The 23265-nt window shown below is 46.1% G+C and overlaps 1 protein-coding gene across 3 annotated transcripts in view; it reads right to left on the reverse strand.

Annotated features, from left to right (window-relative positions):
* Positions 1–17613, reverse strand: part of LOC139447140 (mediator of RNA polymerase II transcription subunit 12-like protein) — a 62674-nt gene extending 45061 nt beyond the window's left edge. For all 3 annotated transcript variants that reach the window (XM_071228322.1, XM_071228323.1, XM_071228321.1), the window contains exons 1-9: positions 17515–17613; positions 16671–16733; positions 16049–16087; positions 15624–15728; positions 15275–15355; positions 13128–13284; positions 5847–6031; positions 4358–4468; positions 4082–4224 (exon numbers count right to left, since the gene is read on the reverse strand). In XM_071228322.1, the coding sequence (XP_071084423.1) occupies positions 4082–4224; positions 4358–4468; positions 5847–6031; positions 13128–13284; positions 15275–15355; positions 15624–15728; positions 16049–16087; positions 16671–16733; positions 17515–17610 (980 nt within the window). In that variant the 5' untranslated portion in view covers positions 17611–17613. The remainder of the gene's footprint in view (positions 1–4081; positions 4225–4357; positions 4469–5846; positions 6032–13127; positions 13285–15274; positions 15356–15623; positions 15729–16048; positions 16088–16670; positions 16734–17514) is intronic.
* Between the last annotated feature and the right edge of the window lie 5652 nt (positions 17614–23265).

Here is a 23265-nt window from a genome sequence, read left to right on the forward strand (position 1 = left end):
TTCCTTGCTCAAGAAAATCTACATGACATAGTTGTAACCATTTTCCTTAATAAAAAATGTTACCACACAAAAAACTTCGTTTTTGTATGATATACGACCACCCTTACGGGGCCTCACCACCAACGGCGCCTCACGCCAGGGGGAGCAACTCTCACCCAAATCACTTTCCATATGTCAAATGCTGACGGAATGTGGGGAGGTGGGTGGCCGTGCCCCAAGGAGGATTTCATCAGAGAATTCATAACCTCTACAGGTTTGTAAAATTCTCTTTCTAATTAAATCCTCCTTGGGGCACTTATTGCATCAGGACAGACTCCCAAAGATAATCTAGGAAGTGGCATCCGTCAGCAACAGGCGTAAATAAATACATTGTATTTGATTATTCAACAGAATAAAATATGAGTTCAATAAATGGAACCAACCTTATCGTGAGGCACCACCGTCGAAAGGCAGGGGCTAGAGACAGGGCGTGGTCGACCATATATTATGATAAAGCCTGTTTTTGCGCCTTATCATAAGTTGAGAACTCGAAACACCTCCCACCCCCCCACACTTTTTTTGAACAAGTGATATAGGGGCGTAGATCACGAGAGACCATAACCAGCGCTGAGCTAGGCCAGAGGGTCCCCGAGGATCGAAGGAGCGCGTGCGCAAAATACGAGTATTATCGAGTAGTAAGGACAGATATTTATCGACCGCAGAAGATAAAATCCGGACCATTACCGAGCAGTATAACCGGAGGACTGTCTAAAATCTCGAATGCTCAATCGGCTAGAGATTAAAACTTTGCCCCGTTCGGAGAACTGACTGACCAAACTGAGTACGCTCGCTTGAGTGTTTGTCGAGTTGGTAAGGATTGATGAATCGTGCTCGGCTGGCTCCAAATAGCCGCGGAGCAGATCTGCTCAATGTGCAGAGCCGCGGCGTACGCTTTTGACGCAGCCACTGCTCTAACCTAATGAGCCTTCAACCTGGTAGGGGGGTCCCTGCCTGTAAGCGTATACGCTGTACAAATGGTTGAAACTATCCACCTCGAGATAGATTGTTTACTCGCAGGTGAGCCAACCTTCCTACCGCCGTAACAGCAAAATAGTTGGTTATCCTTACGGACACCAATATTTCTGCTGATATAGGCCTTGAGAGTCGTGCGGACATCCAAGACATGAGCATGTCTTGCAGTGGTCCCCGACGAGGAAGGCTGTGAAAGAGCAGGTAGCTCAATAGGAGCCGTTCAAGTGGAAGCGTGTGCGACCCTTTGACGGTAAGAGTCCGGTAGTCGAAAACTGACTCTGGGGCTCAGATCTGACTTCTTGAGACTGACCATCCACCCTAGAGTGATCAGAATATCTATCACTTGTTGTGTAGCTATCTGACTCAGGGATTGCGATAGAGCTCTTAGTAACCAGTCGTCGAGGTACGGATGGCAGAACCGACCTATTGACCTGGCCACTTGGGCGGGACTCAACATCAGCTTGGTGAACACCCTCGGGGCCGTGAAGATCCCGAATGGTAGAACCCTGAACTGATAACACCTCCCGTCGAAAGAAAACCTCAGGTATTTCTTGAACTCGGGGTGTATTGGTATGTGGAGATAGGCGTATTTAAGTCTATTGACGTTAGCCATTCTCCTGTCTCGACAGGTGAGATCACTGTTTGGTGACTAGGAAACAAGTCGAGTAGAAGCCCTCGCTTTCCTGTCCCTCGGGACCCGGTTCGATCGCAGCTTTCATAAGTGCGTCGACCTCGGCACGGAGGAATTCCGCCTTCTCTCGGGTAGCAGGCACCGGAGTGTGCTTTATCCCGGAGAAGGGGAGGGGCGGATGATGTTTCCACCGAGGCAAATGGCCATCCCTTAAAATGGACGGGGTCCGGGGATTGTGATGTAACTGTCTCCGATTCCTTCAGGAATAGAGCCAGTCGGCCGCCTACGGGGACATCCGGCTGGAGGCAGTGGACCCCGGCTGTCGGCAGTTCGATAACTTGCGACTGTGGGTTCACCCGGGGCTCTTCGGGCGCTAATGGGAACCCATCGTTCCCAGCCCCGCGAATAAGCTGTTGGTCTCGACCAGCTGCCTTGCCCCGGCCCGTGCCTCTCTTGCTCCTCCCGGCGCCCTTATACCTGAAGGAAGCGGCGGCTTCCAAGCAGGTGTGGACGTCTGACCCGTGCGTTAGCGTAGGAGGGGACAATTGGAGAGGCCCGCTTACGCGGTTTTAACGCTTGGTACCTCCAACATGGCCTCATGAGTCTTTGATGGAAGTACACAATTGAGCGGCCTCTCGGACCACCTGCTGAGCCCCAGGGAAGAGGGTGGCACCCTCTTATACGGCAAAGCAAGTAAGTCTTGGCGTGTGTAAGTCGAGTATTTAGATACCGACATCCACCGCCTGCGCATGCCCATAACAGCGCACATCATCTGCGAGGCACAGCTACGAATAGCGTCCCGCGTAAGATAACTGAACTTCCGTTAGTTGCGCGGCCAACTCCGAAGAGTCGACCGGCCCCCTCTCCCGCTAACTCCCTCTGTACAGCCGACAGATACGCGGAGTGTACGGACACACGGAGCTGTTGGCATGCATTATGATATTGCTCCTCGAAGCATATGTAAGCAGCCTTCAACTTCAACGCACGCGGGAAAGGGGGGGCAACAGCCGGCCCTGCTTGACCTTAGTCAAGTTGGGTGTCTCCGACTCTGGGCGCAGCCACCTGAGGCAGTACCTGGACAATCCTGTCCCGCACGTGCCTCTGCACCCGGCCCGATGCCGAGGTGCCGGAGGTCCAAGGGAACCCACCTGGCACGGGGCTAGGTATCCACTAGTGGAAGCCTCGGCCTCGGAAGAGGCGTCTGGCTCCGCTAGGGAAAATTGTGCGTCGGTAGTGCACGGGCCGAGCCGGCCTGCCGGAGCCGAGACTTCACCTCCTCCATCATCGACGCCATCGGCGACTTAAGTAACGCAGAACAGTCTGCCAAAGACAGTGCAGGAGAGGTGCAGTGCTTACTACGGGGACCCTCGAGCCTTCTCCCCCGGCCCCCGGAGAGGGAGCGGGGGAGACAATCTCGGCAGCTTTTTTACCCTTTTTAGATGGGGAGGGGGGGGGATGTCTTAGTAGATCTGATATCTACCCCCGCCTTTATAGACCTCTTTAAAGTGGAACAAGTCAACTTGTCTCTTTTGGAGGGTAAAGGCAATGTCCTCCGCCAGACATATCAGGCAGCGTTCGTGCCTGTCTTAGAACAACCCGTACACAGTTTGAAGGTCTTTGTAAACAAGACCGTAATTTCTGAGGTGGGCGGGAAGGGTATTAACGTGTATCAGTGCGATATAAAGATTGGAAAGATACGTGCTTAAATTGTAAAACTAGAAGGAAAGGCGTAATGTAGAATGCGATTTGTAACGCGATACTAATAGCCAATGTCGTAGTTTAATTATAACACCAAAGGGGCGTGTTACGCGCTAAGGTGTAAAACCCATAAAAAAGGTAAGTGTAGTTTATAAATTAACACACCACCTTGGGTTTTGTAAAGGAAAAAATTGTAGACCAATGCTGTATGATATAACAAAACCCCAAGCCGTTTCTTAATGGCCTTGGTGTTACATGTATCAGCCCGTGGAACTACAATACTGACGCCATTACGGCCATTTGAATTCAAAGGTACCGTGCACGTGGCGTCAATTACAACTCTATAACTTCACAATGCGAGGTATTACGCCTTTGCAATGAAAGAAATGTACCATACATACAGTTTGGTCAGCCATGGTTCTTGTCGAACGATAGATTTCTCTTATTTTGTCTTGTGTGAAAAATCAACACGTCTGTCTCTTACAGATGACATAAGGAAAGTGATTTGGGTGAGAGTTGCTCCCCCTGGCGTGAGGCGCCGTTGGTGGTGAGGCCCCGTAAGGGTGGTCGTATATCATACAAAAACGAAGTTTTTTGTGTGGTAACATTTTTTATTAAGGAAAATGGTTACAACTATGTCATGTAGATTTTCTTGAGCAAGGAAAATGCAATAAGTGCCCCAAGGAGGATTTAATCAGAAAGAGAATGAAGGGTTGCCTAAATTTGTTGACAAAGACTTACCCATTGCCATTAGTAGTCAGCATGGGGGACTGAGTGCGGGGCGAGGTGCAGCCGGACTCACTGCACAGCTGGGCCAGCTTCCGACTACAGAAGTACGCCAGTTTCCGTGACAACAGTGCAGACAGTGTCACCTCATCCAGGTACTGAAAAACAAAACATGAAATGTGTTGACATATAAATGCCTCCCAACAGTAACTAAAAGCCTAAAAACACTCGTTTTGGAAGCTTGGATGTGTATCAGAGATGACGCTCTTAAGATACTGTAACATCACTCACCTGAACAATCTGAGCTAGGATGAGTTTGAGAACCGTGTCATCATTCTGTTTGATCTTGTCCAGTAGCTCGATGAGCCAGTTGAGGAACTCCTGGTGGTCCAGAAGACCCTCCTGAAGAACAAAACAGCAAATACCTGTTAGCTTACAGTAGAGTTGAGGTGAGGTGAATGGGGTTTTACATCGCATTCAAGATTATTGCTCTCACATCGCGATGTGCATGCATGTGTGTGTGTATGTGGTGTGTGGTGTGTGTGCGTGTGTGTGAGGCTGCTTGTACTAGTTTGGACTAATGCCGACTTTATAGTGCTAGCCCACTGAGAGAATACCATGCCGCAGTTTAACAAGAATACCCCATTCAGACACAGTATACTGACTCCGAGGCCAAGCAGTCTTTGTTTTGAGCGTCAGGCAAGGGAAACAACAAGTACCATCTATTAACATCTTTTGGTATGACATGGCCAGGGATCGAACCCCCGACCTTCTGCTCTCTGGGCAGACACTCTACAACTAGACCACGGAGGCAGCCCCTTAATGTTTTGGTTGTTGTTTAACGCCACACTCAGCAATATTCCAGCTATATGAAGGTGGTCTGTAAATAATCGAGTTTGGACCAGACAATCCAGTGATTGATATCATGGGCATCAATCCACGCAATTTGGATACAATGACATGCATCAGCCAAGGCAGCGAGCCTGACCACCCGATCCCGCTAGTCGCCTCTTACAGCAAACATGGACTGATGAAGACCAATTGTAACCCGGAACTTCACAGGTATAGTCCCTTCATTAGTGTCTGTGAATAGGTGAGATGAAATGGGTTTTGATGTCGCTTTCAATATCATTGCACTTATATATATAGCAGTGTGTATGTATGTGGCTGCTTGTGCTAGTCGGGATCCATGCTGTTAATTTGTGCTTCTTTTATCCCATTAATATCAAGCACCAGGCACGGTAACAGCAAGCACCAGGCACGGTAACAGCAAGCACCATCTTTTAACGTCTGTTGGTATGATATGCTCAGGGATCGAACCACAACCTTCCGCTCTCTGGACAGATGCTCTATCTACTAGACCAAAGAAACAGCTGGTGCACTGAGTACAGACACAGATGCACATTTGTTCTAATTCATGGGTGTCTTTAATTGAGTGAGTGTGGTTTTACGCCGCTTTTAGCAGTATTCCAGCAATATCACAGGGGACACCAGAAATGGGTTTCACACATTGTAGCCATGTTGGGAATCGAACCCGGATCTTTTGCATGACGAACGAACGCTTTAACCACTACGCTACCCGACCGCCCCTGTCTTAGAAACAGATGATAGGTACTGGTGTTTAGGTCAAGTGTCAGCAACATTGGCCCTCAGTGAGCCATAGGTGCACGCTATACCCCAGTATAGCACTTGTTCTCATACTTCATCAACAACTAGGACTGCAGTACAAAATGATGCATGAATGCAGCACTGACATGGCACTGAAGCCGGAGTTACTTACATTAAACTTGTGTTTAGCTAAGCGGCACGTGTAGTGGAAGTGTTTGAGGGCCGGCTCCAGGTCGACCTGCGCCGGGGGCTGTGTTGCTGTCAGGAAGCTGGTTTGAGGGGCGCCACCGCCACCATAAGCATCTTGAATCTTCTGTAGTTGCTCATACAGGAACTTGGTGATCGCCTGTGTCCATGCTGTGACGCACAAACATTTAGGTGAGAAAGGATAAACTCACTCACATCGCAATTTGATAAATGATGATACAGTAAACTACGAATATAACAAACTCAAAGGGAGTTCTAATTCTAGTTCCAGTGTTCCCGTTTACCGGTAATTACCAGTTTTTTTACCGGTAAAATTAGGCTTGGACCGGTTATTCATGCGACTGCCAGTCCCTGTGGACCGGCAAATAAAGTACCCTATAAATCTTTGTTGTTGAACAAAACATTGGTGTTATTGATATAAGTCAGCTTGACTGTTACCATCAGGGTTTCCCCTTGTCTATTTCTAGATTAAATATCCATTTGTGGAGACTTTGTCTCAAAATATAAAAAAAAAGATTAGTAAAATCTAAATATTTTTTACATTTGTATACTTATCCTGCATTACTCCGTATTGCATTTACTGCTGTCTTTGACAGAGTGACGAACTGTGTGAGATCCAGCTGCTGAAGAAAGTTGTCCCAACCAGCTCAGGAGGCAGCGCCCTCTCACAGTCAGCACGTGACCCGGAAGTCATGACGTCACACAAAAACACATAACTGCTTTAAACATAACATCTGAAACTTCGTGGGGAGGTAGCGTAGCGAAAGGGAGGGCACTTAGACTTCGTAATGCAGGATAAGTATACAAATGTAAAAAATATTTAGATTTTACTAAATTTTTTAACTTATCCTGCATTACTCCGTATTGCATCTTTATCAGACGGCATGGCCGGTGGGCATACCTGCAGATGTGAACCATATTAAACCCTCGTCTAGGTCCGATGAATCCGCACCGCATACAAGTGATGACCGGAACATCTACGACCATTCCTGTCTTCAGGAAACAAGAGTCGATGCAAAAACGAAACGCCCGAATAGGTAACCGAAATACAATGAGGCGTGTTGCCAAAATATATAACTTACCGAAGAGCGAAAGCGAAACGCAGTAGAGCCCTCTAATCTGAGGCGATAAACACCAGAGAGTTCGACGGGCCCCGCTCGGGGAATCGAAGAATCAGCGGCGTCGGCGGCAAAATTTACGACCAATCCCAAGAGCGAATGCGAAACGCAGGAGAGCCCTCTAGGCTGGAGGCAAGGAACACCGGTGAGGTCGACGGGCACCGCTCAGGTATCAGAGAAGCGTTGGCGTCGGCGCCGGTGTCCACATCTACTACCATTCCTGTCGTCAGGAAACGAGAGTTGATGCAAAAAGTAAAACCCGGATAGGTGACAGCAATAGAATGAGTCGGGTAACCCAAAACTAAAACTGACCTAAGAGCGAATGCGGAACGCAAGAGATCCGTCTCGTCTGGGGTGACAAACACCAGAGAGGTCGACGGGCCCCGCTCAGGGTATCGGAGAATCAGTGGCGTCGGAGATAGATGACCTGTTGGGCTACAACCAGGGACCAAAACTGTGAACGCCGGCGACAACTTTCAAGGCTACATCACGGAAGTAGTGGTTGGTGAAGGCGGTGTCCGATCGCCACGAACAGGCTTCCCTGAACGACTGGATGGAACAGTATACCGTGAAGAACCAGTGTAAATACGATCGCCCTGATCTCATTTTATTTCAGGTGATAGCCTTTGGGGGGAGGGTCCAATCCGGCGGCTCATAAGCTTTAAGGATGACCGTCCGGAGCCACAGGGAAAAGTATTCCGGCTGACCAACGACTGCAACGAAGGGGAGCCCGGCAGAAAAAGGTGTTTCCTAGACTTGCGGCAGTCTTTAGATCGTAGAATAACCTTCAGTGCCCTTACTGGGCATAATGACGCTCATCCTCATCCTCGGCACCCACACTGGACGAGGGGGGAGGGGACAAGGAATGATCTATCAGGCTGTCCTGGGAGTTGAGTCTTTACGCTGACGTCCCAGTACGGTCCATGATGAACGGCGCCCTGGGTACCGCATTCGAACCGGGCACGGGAGACGTCGAGGGCGTGCTGTACATGGACTCGAGCGGCAGTAGTCAAAACCAGTAGAAATACCCGTCTTCTACTTAAGGTCGTAGAAGGAAGACGAGGGGAGTGGTTCGAAGGGCGTTGAAGACCACATTCAGATCCAACGCAGGCGGTCCGAACTTGGCCTTCAGGTCTTCAAGACTGAACGAGCGCAGCCAGGCCCGTAGGTCGGGAATTTTCGTCTTTCTCCGATCGTCCGAGATGGCCAGAACGGAGTAGATGGCGACCAGGTGTGTGGGGGTGGTAAGCCCTTCAACCGACGGGTGCTACGCAAGTACAGAAGGAACTGATCCAGGATCTGCGGTGACGCTGTCATCGGATCCTGGTGTTTGTCAGAACAAAATGCCTGGAACAAGCATCATTTATCAGCATACAGTCCCCCTGTAGATGGACGGTGGGCTGAAGCAATAGCCTTGGTCGCTCTAGCCGAATAGCCCTTGGCTTTCTGCAGGTGTGTCAGGCGTGCAGACGATAACATGCGGGTATGAGGGTGTGGCAACAGACCGTGTGGATGGAGCAGAAGGTTGGACCACACCGGAAGTTCCAGGGGTTGTCTCTGGGTATGTTTCGGAGGTCGATAACCCAACTTCTGGCTGACCAATAAGGCGAGACCAAAGTCAAAGGCAGGGGTCGAGTGGCCTGGATCTCTGAAGAACCATGGGAGGGAGAACCGGAGTCGGAAAAGCGTACACGCGTAATCCTTCTCAGGAACGATGGAAGGCTTCGACTGCCACAGCGGTCGTATCCGGCACAGGTGGAATGGAAGACGACAGCTGGCCACATTCAGATATGAGGCAAACAGATCTAGGGTTGGGGTGTCGACCGTTTGACATATTCTGGCCCGAGGCGCCGGAGAGCGTGAGGCGTCGGAGAGCTTGAGGCGCCTGGAACGCCGAAGATGGTGATTCTCGGGGGCGCCGGTCGAGTTTGTAGCGCCGGGAGAGGGGCGAGTACTCTGGGTCCGCAAACACCACACTACGGTGACGTCGTCAGTGGACACGATCAACAGGGCGTGACCGAGAAAGCACTGTCAGCAAGCGACGTCCTGGATAAGCCTTTATCTCGAGGCTGTTGCTGTGCCAATGGTGTTGATCTCTGGATCACAGGTGGTCACAATGTGGGCTGGTGTGGGCCACTAGCCACTGACAAGGTGGCAGGGGAGGTAGTCAGCAACAGGGGTCTGCGATTGCGTACCGTCGTTACGATTCGGAAAAAGGTGTGATCGCCTGCGAGCCAACCTCAAGTAGACGAAGTAAACCAGCTTCACAATCGACCGCCGGGGCATCGACGTAACCGGGTAGTAGGAAGTCGAGGCAATATGGCCATTGCACGAAGTAATGAGATCGTTTTCATCCCTGAAGCGGCGTATAAGTACTCCTGTTCTTATATCGAGGTGACGATGGAGGACGACAACACGATACGAGGCAGGTATGCAACAGGGGTCAGTGGGACGGCCGAGGGACTTTAAGTATCAAATCGACACTGTGTCCGGTAGTCAAAGCGGAAGATAGGAAGGTGTCGTAGTCGAAAAGATCAAACCGGACGAAGGAAGGCGATCTTTTCCATCCCTTGAACGCCTATAGGCGCTATCGTTCTTACAGCGAAGGGTTGATGAAACAAGGTTCCTCGTGACAGCCGTGTTGGTAGAGGAGGTCTATTGTTTCCAACATCCGTGCATGGATGGACTGCGACAGGCGCCTGGTTGAGTGGTAGCACCAAGCGTACAGTTAGACATGGAAACCAATCTGTAGAAATACATGGCACCCCTTGCCATGGTAAGTTGACCTAATTCCGGTCGGAGTTGTTGACAGTCCGAGTACTTGACACGTGACATGTAAATCACACTGCGCAGTAGCCGAGAAAACCGCCTTGGAGTCGGAACTGAGGTGCAAACTCCACACACAGACAATCCTCAATGAACTGCGTGAGAGACGATCAAGTGGTGTGCCCGAGTTTTGCGATAAAACACGGAACCCCATGGGCGTCGTGGAAAACCCGGTGAGCGCCGAGGAAGAGTCTCTTTCAGGAACGCTGGCGCTAGGGTAGGGTAGAACAGCGTTGGTGTCGGCGATGTCGACGAAGTAAACTCTTTGTAAGTGGATGTCGTCGTCGAATCTGATACAGACGCTGTTCACATGACGCTCTGTTTCGATGGAAACCCGCAGGTCATCTCTCCGGAATCATAGCGCTTTAAACGAGGGGATTATGGATAACGTCTCAGTGGGCAAGTTGAATCAGACCAACTGTCTATTGGTTGAAAAGATTCCACCCAGGAAGTAGAACGATAGTCACGATCCCGAAGACCGACGGGAGAGTAGCGACAGGAGCGGCGACAGTTGTTTCACCATGCTTCTCCGTGTGACGAGTTATGAGACGGCAGCAAGAGAAGAGGGCAGCAAGAGAAGAGGGCAGTGGCGCCGGGGAGGCGATTGCCGATGGTGCCCCTTAAGCCGCAGTAGAAGATCGGATAGTCGGCTCGTTGATCTGAGCTTGATAAAGCTTGTTGATCTGGGCGCCGGAGGTCATCTTAGGCGCCGGATATATCATAGGCGCTTCTTCCGTAACTCTTGAGGCGCCGGAGTAGTCAGAGGCGCCAGAGACATTAGAGGCGTCGAAGATCATGAGATCAAAGACCTTAGAGGTGCCGGGAGCGCCGAAGACATCAGAGGATGCGGAGGCACCGGAGCGCGGAGACATCATAGGCGCCGGGAATTCACGAGGCGCCGAGACATCGGAGGCGCCGAGACATCAGAGGCGCCGGGAGCGCACGAGGCGCCGAGACATCAGAGGCGCCGGGAGCGCCGGGAGCGCACGAGGCGCCGGGACATCAGAGGCGCCGGGACATCGGAGGCGCCGGGAGCGCAGATACATCAGAGGCGCAGGAGGCGCCGGGAGCGCACGAGGCGCCGAGACATCAGAGGCGCCGGGAGCGCACGAGGCGCCGGGAGCGCACGAGGCGCCGAGACATCTGAGGCGCCGGAGGCGCCGGGAGCGCCGGGACATCAGAGGCGCCGGAGGCGCCGGGACATCGGAGGCGCCGGGAGCGCCGAGACATCAGAGGCGCCGGGAGCGCACGAGGCGCCGAGACATCTGAGGCGCCAGAGGCGCCGGGACATCAGAGGCGCCGAGACATTGGAGGCGCCGGGAGCGCCGAGACATCAGAGGCTCCGGAGGCGCCGGGAGCGCCGGAGGCGCCGGGAGCGCACGAGGCGCCGAGACATCAGAGGCGCCGGGAGCGCCGGGAGCGCCGAGACATCGGAGGCGCCGGGAGCGCACGAGGCGCCGGGACATCAGAGGCGCCAGGGGCGCCGGAGACATCAGCGTTTATGTGGTGGTGTTGGAGACCGTGAACGGTCGTATGTCGTGCCAGGGGAGGCAGACTCTACGTTGGGAGCGCTGGAGCCGCCGGTGGAGTAGGAGACCGTGAACGGTCGTATGTCGTGCCATGGGAGGCAGACTCTACGTTGGGAGCCGCCGTTGGTGCTGGGAGCACTGCGAAGCTCCGCTGAGCGCTGCTGCCGTCAACGTAGGTGGGGGTCGACGAGCACGTTGAGCGAGGTGTGTCCTGGATACTCGCATGAGCTGAAGGATCACAGCGACGAATGACTGCAACATCGGCACTGCCTTGTGAAAGTACAGGGCGTCGTACAATCACGGCAGAAAGGGGCGGCCCCGACCAGATTTGTTCCCGCGGCAACAAGTGCAGCGAGGCAGAAAATCTGGAATTTAAGCAAAACATAACTATGTGGCAAAGCCACAAAGTGCGGGAAGCATAATGTGATTCAGAAACTTTGTATTTCAATGAAGTTTATGAGATCAAACAATGACGCTAAAAGGTAGCGAAAAAGCATAGCTTTAAGCAAACACATAACCATGTGGCCAATCACAAAGTATGGGAAGCATAATGTGATTCAGAAACTTTGTATTTCAATGAAGTTTATGAGATCAAACAATGACGCTAAAAGGTAGCGAAAAAGCATAGCTTTAAGCAAACACATAACCATGTGCAAACACGTAACCATGTGGCAAAACCACAGAGTACGGGAGACATAATGTAACTCAAAAACTTCGTATTATATTGAAGTTTATGAGAAGAAACAATTACGCTGAGAGGTAGCGAAAAGGCAAGGCTTTAAGCACACCAAAACAACATACATAAATGTAATGTATTACCCAAGCCAAAGAGAGAATTCAAAACGCAGAACACGACATTACGTGGCCACGTGGTGAATGGCCAAAATGGCGGGAAAGAAAACAAAATGGCGGGAACAACATTGCGCCCGTAAATTACTGTGACGTGAGCCACAGACGAGCGATAAACGTTACAATTTACGAATGGGAAGACCCTAAGGTCACGGCCCATAACAGGTAACAATGTAGCAGCATATAATGAATGTAGAAACACGCAAAATATAAAAAACAAATAATAAGCTTTAATTTCCACAAGGGATACACAGTACGTCCGTCCGTGGAGGTGACAAAGCAGTTATGTGTTTTTGTGTGACGTCATGACTTCCGGGTCACGTGCCGACTGTGAGAGGGCGCTGCCTCCTGAGCTGGTTGGGACAACTTTCTTCAGCAGCTGGATCTCACACAGTTCGTCACTCTGTCAAAGACAGCAGTAAATGCAATACGGAGTAATGCAGGATAAGTTAAAAAATTAGAGAAAATTGTGTCTAAAGTTTGTGTGAATGACGTAACTAAGTTACTTCAGAGATGACATCTTTGCACTGAACATGATGTTGAAAGAATTAAAACTAAATAATTTTCATACATTTTTTCATTTGTTGAAAGTTGGGACGCAAAAATTAGGGGGGACTGGTAATTTTTAGAGTTGCCTATCCACAAGGACTGGCAGTTTCAAAAGCCAGCGGGAACACTGGTGTTATAACTGTAGTTCGTAATAAGCATGTATACAGTATATATACAGCAAGTTGCAGGGACCAAAACAGACAGTTCGTTATATCTATATCCGCCAGTTGGTCAATTGTAAAATTTCACTAATTCAAAAAACCATTTGATTGTGATGACTGCAATAAACATTGTAATCCTGTGGTATCGACAAGGCTGCTGGAGCCATCCATCTGGTCAGAACCTATTGTTAGGCATGTAGCCTCTTTTGTTCACCTAGGGACAGATCCGGGGCTTGTTTCTTCCTCCGAGTTTCATTTGAGGCCATGTTGTGTGCTGTGGTCATCTTGATGTACCAGGCTGCTCGCACCATGGGAACAGCGAAGTCACATAAAGTTGTGAACGTCTCCTCCTTCTTGTTGAAGGTGGGAACCTGAACAAACAAGTCGCAGACATAATATACATTGATTGGGGTTTTACGTCACTTTGAACTGAATTTCAGCTTAACACACGAGGAACGGCCACAACAGCCGCCAATTCCTAATAGTCAGTTGTGCCTTAAACCACTGAAACTTATATTCAAGAACCACCTCAACAAGGTACACGCAAATAGGTCATCATTATTTAAGCATTTTTCCACCAGCCTCTAAATTATTAAGTATGGACAGGATCAAGCTGTTATTAACAGTATTTTAATTACAGTCAAACACTGTTGTGTCCAATGTCCGGTCATCTCAAAGTAAAACTTGGTCCCTGTGTATTCCTGCTTTATCCATCATGTTTAACCTCTGATGTGTAACTCAGATATGTTGAAGTTATGGTTGAATCAAAGTTATTTTCCAGTTCCAAACGTGTACTTCCAGTACAAAATTTACTCTGATCAATCATAAATCAAAGTATTGACATAGGTGGCTTCAACTTTGACAAAACAAGGTATGGACACTCGTTGACAGAATAAGCATCAACCCCTCTGGATATGTGTGCAAACAATCGTCCACGTCTCACAGCACGTACAGCACTCCAAGCACAGATGTTTTCCTGGGAGCCATCTGGCTCCTGGCAATACTACACACAACAATGGGGACCTGACCCTGAACCCCCGTGGATAAGGAGGCTCATACTAAATACAACACAGGGGACCTGAACCCCGTGGATAAGGAGGCTCATACTACACACAACACAGGGGACCTGAACCCCCGTGGATAAGGAGGCTCATACTACACACAACACAGGGGACCTGAACCCCCGTGGATAAGGAGGCTCATACTACACACAACACAGGGGACCTGGACCCCCGTGGATAAGGAGGCTCATACTACACACAACACGGGACCTGACCCTGAACCCCCGTGGATAAGGAGGCTCATACTACACACAACAATGGGGACCTCACCCTGAACCCCCGTGGATAAGGAGGCTCATACTACACACAACACAGGGGACCTGGACCCCCGTGGATAAGGAGGCTCATACTACACACAACACAGGGGACCTGAACCCCCGTGGATAAGGAGGCTCATACTACACACAACACAGGGGACCTGAACCCCCGTGGATAAGGAGGCTCATACTACACACAACACAGGGGACCTGGACCCCCGTGGATAAGGAGGCTCATACTACACACAACACAGGGGACCTGAAACCCATGGATAAGGAGGCTCATACTACACACAACACAGGGGACCTGGACCCCCGTGGATAAGGAGGCTCATACTACACACAACACAGGGGACCTGAACCCCCGTGGATAAGGAGGCTCATACTACACACAACACAGGGGACCTGAACCCCCGTGGATAAGGAGGCTCATACTACACACAACACAGGGGACCTGGACCCCCGTGGATAAGGAGGCTCATACTACACACAACACAGGGGACCTGACCCTGAACCCCCGTGGATAAGGAGGCTCATACTACACACAACAATGGGGACCTCACCCTGAACACCCGTGGATAAGGAGGCTCATACTACACACAACACAGGGGACCTCACCCTGAACACCCGTGGATAAGGAGGCTCATACTACACACAACACAGGGGACCTCACCCTGAACACCCGTGGATAAGGAGGCTCATACTACACACAACACAGGGGACCTCACCCTGAACCCCCGTGGATAAGGAGGCTCATACTACACACAACACAGGGGACCTGAAACCCATGGATAAACCAATGGACAATGAGAGCTACATGAGGTATATATTCAACTCATAGCCAGATTTGTTTTAATTCTTTGTTTACAGATTTCACTGTTAAAATCCAGATCAGAAGGTGACACAAGAAGTATAAGGACCAGTTCCAAACAATCTCGTGTTACATGTTTCACGCCATGATAACCACCACAAGTGCAGCGTGATCATTACTAAATCAAGTACTGCAGATAATGGGCTGGAAGGAAATGCCTGGAGTTAATTACCTTTTTACTGAGGTGAGCAAGTGGTTTGTTTCCTGAAAGATCCTTGAACCACGCCTCCATGGCAATCTTGTTTCTTGCAGCCTGAAAATGCCAAGGATGAAACAAACATTGTTAAAAGAACATTATAACACACAAGTAGTGGCTAGCTGTTTGGTAATCAGATCAGCACCTGTGTTGAATTACGATATTTGGTTTCATTATCCACATTACTTTCAAAACACACTGACCACATCACATTTGTGAAAGGATGTGTATCTACACAGAATGAATCATGCCTGAGCATCTCTAATCTGGCATTTTTAATTAATTGTTGCATTGTTTGTGTGTCCATAAGTCGATTAATACTGACCGGCCAGAAATTGTCCTTCATCGGCGGTTGCTGTCTTTTCTTCGAGTCTTGTAATGTGTTGATCTCCATCTTCTTGGTGATGATGGAGCTGAACTGAGTCCCGAACTGAGGAGGAAGTTGACAGCAGTCACAAACAAAGCATTACCTGATAACACTGAACACAGTCATAAGAGAAAACTTTGTGTGGCCATTCATAATCACAGATTCAAGGCAAATCCATCTGACAAAGATTATGCAGAGAGTGAGTGCGAGGATAGTTTTACGCAGCTTCGGTGATATTCCAGGAATATCACGGGGTTGTTTGAAGAAAGTAGTGGTATGTCATTATGTATTCAAAGGTAATATAATGTTAAAAACAATTCTGTACTTACTATGGACATTAAGCTTGAAGAAAAAACAAAGTGATTTTCATATTATTTACTTACCTTATCCAGATTGATGTCAGCATTTTTCTCCGATCCATACTGAAGTGGAAAGGCGAATCAGTGGAAGTGTGGGGGTCAGAGGAAAGAGAATATGACCAGGGATACAAAAGTGACAAACTTGTCTGTTTTGTCACTCACATATTTGAGACAGTTAATTACGCTCTGAAATGTACTTCAGTAAATTTATGGTATGCCTAACAAAACTCTCCACAGCAAATTATAACCCTAAGATGACTTGACCATGGTTCCTCCAGATCTGATTTAGACTGATCCCTGAAGCTCCTGAGGTAACATTTAGATATCGTCATTAGATTTGTACATTCACACCACATCTTGACAATCTGTATCAGACTAAAGACTCGTTATTTCAGCTGGAAGGTTTTTAATACCTCTTACAATTAGAGACAGACATTTTCTTTTGAAATGATATCATACTAAATTCATATCCAGTGTGATAAATAATTGAAAAGGTGGGCAGGATAAAAAGTTATTCCAGTACAGTTTATTTTATGGATGAATGACTTACAGTTCAACTACAATTCCTACTTTAGACTGAAGGATAAACTAAGGCAATTGACTAGACAGTTATAAAGTGTTCCTAAATACCTAGACACAGACTTACCTCATCAGAGAAGGGTGACTGGTTGCTGAACCCATGCTTGACACTGACTTGATCAAGTTCATCCTGGACAGAAAAACAAGACAGGTGAATTCAAGAAATTGCATTACACTAAAGTGTTGGTAATTGGGATTTCATCATCATTCAGCCTTTGCTCCAAATGATTCAAAATTATCAGAGCCGCTATAGAATAGGTTAGCCACTATTTTCATTCAAGGATCCAATGGCTAAGGGCAGACTTGTGGGTAACATACCTTATCCTTAATGCAACAAACCCTAGAGATCGAAGTGGCATGTGTAAATATGTATAATCCGTTACTTAATAATTTTTCTTGAGATATGTTTAAAATACTATTGGTGGCTAACAGATTGATATAATCGCACCCTGTATGTTACAGTGCTCACATTTTGATGAAGAATAACTTAATGAATATTCAATTTGATCATGTTGTTTTGGTTATATAATGATAATGCTGAGAAAAAACGTTTACAACAGCAAAATAACATCACAGAAATCTGTATACAATCTATGAACTCAGGAGTGGAAATACTTTTTGCATGAAGACTGCATTTACCCGGAGTTGTTCCTGAATATAAGGACATTACAAATTTGAAATTATCAGGTTCTATTCTATTCAGTTGTGACACATATGGACTCTTTAAATATATGTATTGTGAAATTAACTTCATATAAAACACGACATTTGAAGCTCTGGAAGACGAAACACCACATCTCTTGTCAACAATGTTTTGGTAAATCTAGGTCAATTGTAATGGCGATTGTAAGGTTAAGTCATAATGGATCAAAAGAAGAGTTGCAATTAATGTGTTTCCACAAAATACTCACTTCTTTTTGTTTTGGAACTTGTGGGTAGACATCGGGAGGGCCAAGCCTTGGTTTTTTCAAAGGCCGGTGCTCCTCGCTTGGATGAGAAGCCGCCATTTTGGCAGCTACAACTGGAAATTACTGAAATTGGGAATGGTTGTCAAATTCGAAATACGATTTATATAGCCTAAAGTAAAGGAACCTAGAGACCACCAAAAGTTAATATAATAGATTTTGCATCAGTTGATATATATATTTCAATGCTCTGTTGGAGTGTAACATTTGCAATCTCTGGTTTTTTTGTTTATCTGGTTTCGATAATGGCGTTCCTTATGTAGGTAGCATCTGCTGTAAGTAATTTTGTCACTGTCCTCTAAACAGTACATATGTAGGCGAATTAAAACAGGACAATGACAATAATAGTACAATAAAACATTTTTACATAATAAAAAGTCACTGTATACAGGATCATGAAAACTGATCACACGAACATGTTTGTACTCACAGCCACTGGAGGACAGTATTTTTCAATTGCTATGATTGTGGGTCAAAAACAATTTGTTTATGTAAACTGACGAACACACGTTTCTAAACTGAAATTTGGACACGTTGGGTCCAAACCCAAAATAGTGTTACGAAATGCTTGAGAATCAAACATAATCAAACAAATTGCTGAGTGACAATGCACATGTTATAAAGAACTTGAGTTTGAAGTTAAACTAAACTAAGCTTACAGCACGCCGACCTACAACGATACGTGGGCTGGTCAAAAAGTTCTAAGCCTGACTAACTTTGAACTATGGGCCGTAACAAAGTGAACTAGTCAATGTAGTACATTGTTTGAGTAGTTCATTGCAAGTGTATTTGGTCTGTTGAGGCCTAAAGCCTAAAGTACATATGACAGAGGTGTTGCACACAATTTTAACTATTATTTACAATTTTGGTTCTATATAAAAGTGCATGGAAAACGCACAGGTAGTATGTAGTTCATTGAACCTGACTACACAAAATATCCGGTATATAAATTGGATATATGATATTGGAAAATGTTGGTGGCCTGATATTCGACAAACGGTGCGTCAAAACGCAGTCATTGTTGATTTGCAGTATGTTATTGTTAAAAAAAATGTCATGGAGGAAAACATTCAAGCAAAATGCACGTGCAAGTTATGACATTCGTAACTCGTGGTAGTGACTATAAAAAGGCAAGCATAAGCCAATAATTTGTCATTCAATTGTCAACATTTTTCAAGTTCGAAAATGCCGAGACTCAGCTGCCGATCGGAACATCGCCATAGGACGTATCCAAAGAGGGAAATCGCAGTCTTCTGTTGCACGCCACTTCAACGTCCACCACATCACCATTTGCCGCCTTTGTGACCGATGCACACAGTTCAATTCCACCGCAGACCGTCCGAGAACCGGCCAACCAAGAGTTACCACCCCTGCACAGGATCGCTCTATTCGACTGTTCCACCTACGTCATCGCAATGCCACAGCTACGGAGACTGCAGGACGCATCCCTCTTTTGAGGAGGATATTGGACCAGACTGTCAGGAACCATCTTCGCGAGGCTGGAATCCGACCCAGAAGATCAGTTATCGTCCCTGTTTTCCAACAGACCCATCAACAGCGAAGCATGCGTTGGTGCCATACTTCAAGCCTTGGAATTTGAGAAACTGGAGACGGGTGGTTTAGCGATGAATCACGATTTCTTCTTCACCTGCGAGATGGAGGACAACGTGTTTTTCGACGTCGAAATGAGCGTTTTGCCCCACATTGTGTACCTGAATTCGACAAATTCGGTGGTGGTAGTATCATGGCGTGGGGAACCATATCCTATACACCGATATCTGACTCGGTTGTGGTTCAGGGAAATTTGAAAGCAAATCGCTAGATGAATCAAATTCTTCAACTTCACCTTCTTCCAATCATTGACCGCCCGAGGGACCTGTTTCAATAGGAAAACGCTCCACTGCACACAGCTCGTGTCACACTAGACTACCTTCATAATGCCAAAATCAACGCCTTGCCCTGGCCATCGAGATCTCCAGATCTCAACTAAATCAAACACCTCTCGGATGAACTCGATCGACGTGTACGTCAACGTCAGATCACGCCGCAGACATTCCTACAACTGGCCAACGCGTTACAAGCAGAATGGCGCACTCTTATCCAGTCAGTGTCGAGGAGATGCAAATCCGTGATTGCTGCCAGGGGCGGTCACACGAGATACTGAGTTCAGCGCAACCTTGTAGCCTTATGTGACATGACACATTTTTTAAGGAGTGTACATGGCCAAGATTTGAATTATTAATTTATCTAGACTTTTTAACAATTGTCAGAATTTCACAATATGTGGATCATTCAAGAAGTATACAGGAAAATATTTTTTCTCACAGTGGAGTACAATGGACATACAAGTCAAAAAGTGATATTCATCCTCTATATCTTGGCTATTACACATTTTACTTCATCGTTCTGACCTAAGAGATTTTGTATATCAGACAGACATACAGTTGAATTAGTACAATGCAGATTGGAAGTAACATTTGTCACGTGATTTACATGATTATATTTTTAATCAAGTTACTCATTCCTCATTTTAAAGACATGTTTAAAATATACAGAAACAGCATGGATCATATCAGGATTTTCAGAGTTTAGCAGATTTATCATTAACTGAGGGTCTTTAAAAGTACCTTGCAACATGGGGAGAAATGTATACCTTAAATGGGAGTACGTTTCACATATAAGTAAGACATGGTATTCATCCCCTACCTCCCCGGATGAACAGTTTGTACAAACAGAGTTCACAGTATCACCGTCATTGGACCTGCGACATCCATTAACATTAAAATTGTGCAATGAAAGTCTAAGTTTACAATAAGTTCTGATTAAACTTTTATCATTTAAACAAGTAAAATATCTTTCAGTTTGTAACAATGATTTTACTTTGCTGTTATTGCTAAGATAAAGTAATTCAGAAATACTTTGGTACCACTGTTGACAAAATATATCCTTCAGTCTTTGCTTAAATGAATATAAAAATAACTGTGGATCTCCCACATCTTGGAAAAGCCACTAACAAATAATAGATTTCTCACATCTGAAACCCAATTATTTTTGACCATTAGCATCATGTACCTTTAACATTTTGTAACACTGATATGGGTATCTGTCAGGCATCATTCTAATCCAATACTTAATAACCCTTCATTGGCTGGCTACAAAAATATTACTACGGCCTGTTTCACCAAGGATTGCCTTGTTTGAGGCAAACTTACCAACACCTAGAAAACATTTGAAATATGAAGTGTCAACTTTTTCAATTGCAGTGTTAATACTTAGCACCCCATATTTCATAACTATATAAAAGTATAGGCATAATTTTGCCTTAAAAAATTCTGTGAAAAAAGACACACAACTATTTTTCCTTAATAAATTATAAAGAAGCATAATATTTTTCGACGCCCGAAAATCTAAATGCTTACACACCATAGACCATGACAATCTAGAGGAGAACTTAAGACCTAAATGACCACACTCAAGGCAGACGAACCAAGAAACCACTTTTCATGTTTTGCAACAATACCACCTTTTCTAAAAACTACAGCATTGGTTTTATTCAGATTTACTTCAAGACTCCGTTTTGAACAGTAGCTCTGTAACACATTAAACTGTTAGCCATTTACAGAATATGAAAAAATGACAACATCATCAGCAAAGAGAAGGAGCATTATGTCCATTATTTCTTGTGTTACACATATCCCACGTTGGCAACTATTTTGCAGCTCTATAGCAAGTTCATTTATGAAAAATATAAACAACAAACAACTTAAAACACAACCTTGTCGTACACCGGAGGATGTTGTAAAACAATCCGTACGTTCATTATTGACCGTTATACATGCCCTGACTGATGCATACATGTTTTTTGAAAGTACAAAATTTTACCATGACATTATTTAGTAATAAGTAAATACATATTTTTTTATATTAACATAGTCAAAAGCTTCTTTTAAAAATCAATAAATACACAATAAATACGACCTCTGGTTTTGCACAAATATTTAGAACAAAGAGCTTGTAAAACAACAAGTTATCAACAGTAGAGTAGTTTGGTCGGAACCCTGCTTGAGACTCGGACAGTAAATTATATACTTCCATCCAGATTCTCAATCGTCTTTCTATGATTTTGCCCATGACATAACTTTTGCATATCTCCCATTCTCGATGCATAGATCATGGGATGACCATTGAAATCTTGCCAATGAATTACGCATTTCTTTATATTTACATAAAACAGATACTGTTCAGTGTATATATGAATTTTCAACGTTTTATAATATAAAAATGTGTTCGATAATGTCAACGAAAATGACCACGATTGCAGATAACTAACTATCTTTTAGTCTCTGAAGAGGATTGATAAATACACTTTCAGATTGTACAGATTGTTTATACCAAACATTTACAAAACCACTATTGAAAAGTACTCCCCAAGAAATTCATGACCACATCTCACAAGTGTATGGGGATAAGTGCCCTAGCTGTCCCACTGTTAAACGTTGGGCAGCTATGGTTAAGGCCTGAAGAACAAGCCTTGATGATGACCCTAGGTCTTGACGTCCCTCAACTTCCAACTATGGAGAATCAAGATGGAGATAGAAAAACATATTCTTCCAGATAGACGTATTACCATTGCGGAAGTTGATGAAGACACAGGTCTAAGCCAATGGATCCATTGAAACTATCATTCATGAACATTTACAGATAAATAGGATATCTGCTCGTTGGGTGCCAAAGTTTCTCAATTCTGATCTTCAGGTAAAAAGAACGGACATTGCCAGAGACAATTTAGAGCTAATTGAGGAGGATTTCGTCAAATTAAAAACGAGATTAGTACCGGGTGATAAAATATGGGTCTACCACTATGATCCCGAGTCAAAACGTCAATCCATGGAACTGCACCATTCCACTTCTCCGGCACCAAAGAAATTCAAGTCTTCAAGATCAGTGAAGAAAGTTATGGTCACTGTATTCTGGGATGCAAAGGGTGTGACTCTTGTTGGTTACTCAGAAAGTCAAAAGACGATTACCGGTGCATACTATGCTGATATGCTTACATTCATGAGAGATTCTATCAAAGAAAAGCGTCGAGGAATGCTGACTGCTGGAGTTCTACTTCGTGACAATGCCTCTTCTCACACCCCTCGACTTGCAAAGGGTGCTGTGCGACAATGTGGGTTCGATGAGCTTCCTCACCCTCAATACTCGCCAGACTTGGCACCAAGTGATTTCAACCTGTTGCCTACACTGAAAGAACGGCTTCGTGGACAGCGGTGTGACGACAACAAGGACCTCAAAGCTGCTGTGAGTGGATTTTGCAGGCTGGGTTCAAACAACATCTTCCTGGCTGGAATTGAAAAGCTTCACTATCCATATGAGAAGTGTATTGAAAAAAGCAGTGAGATTATGTTGAAAAATCAAATAAAAAACACAATTGTTTGTTTGTACATAGGCTTAGAATGGGTCTAAAAGTAGCAGGTACTGTTCAATCACATCCAAACCGTTGGACAGTGACACATAAATAAGTTAAACCCTACAGCAGAGAGAACAGGATGACCCCATCGCATTGGGCGGAAGAGAGACAGACATGGCCTGGCTGTCCTGGTGTAGCAACATACCTGACCCATGGCCTGGCTGTCCTGGTGTAGCATCATATCCGACCCATGTCCTGGCTGTCCTGGTGTAGCAACATACCTGACC

The sequence above is a fragment of the Haliotis cracherodii genome, unplaced genomic scaffold (genome assembly GCF_022045235.1).
Source record: "Haliotis cracherodii isolate W230 unplaced genomic scaffold, xgHalCrac1.p SCAF_7, whole genome shotgun sequence".
In the NCBI taxonomy this organism is placed as follows: Eukaryota; Metazoa; Mollusca; class Gastropoda; order Lepetellida; family Haliotidae; genus Haliotis; species Haliotis cracherodii.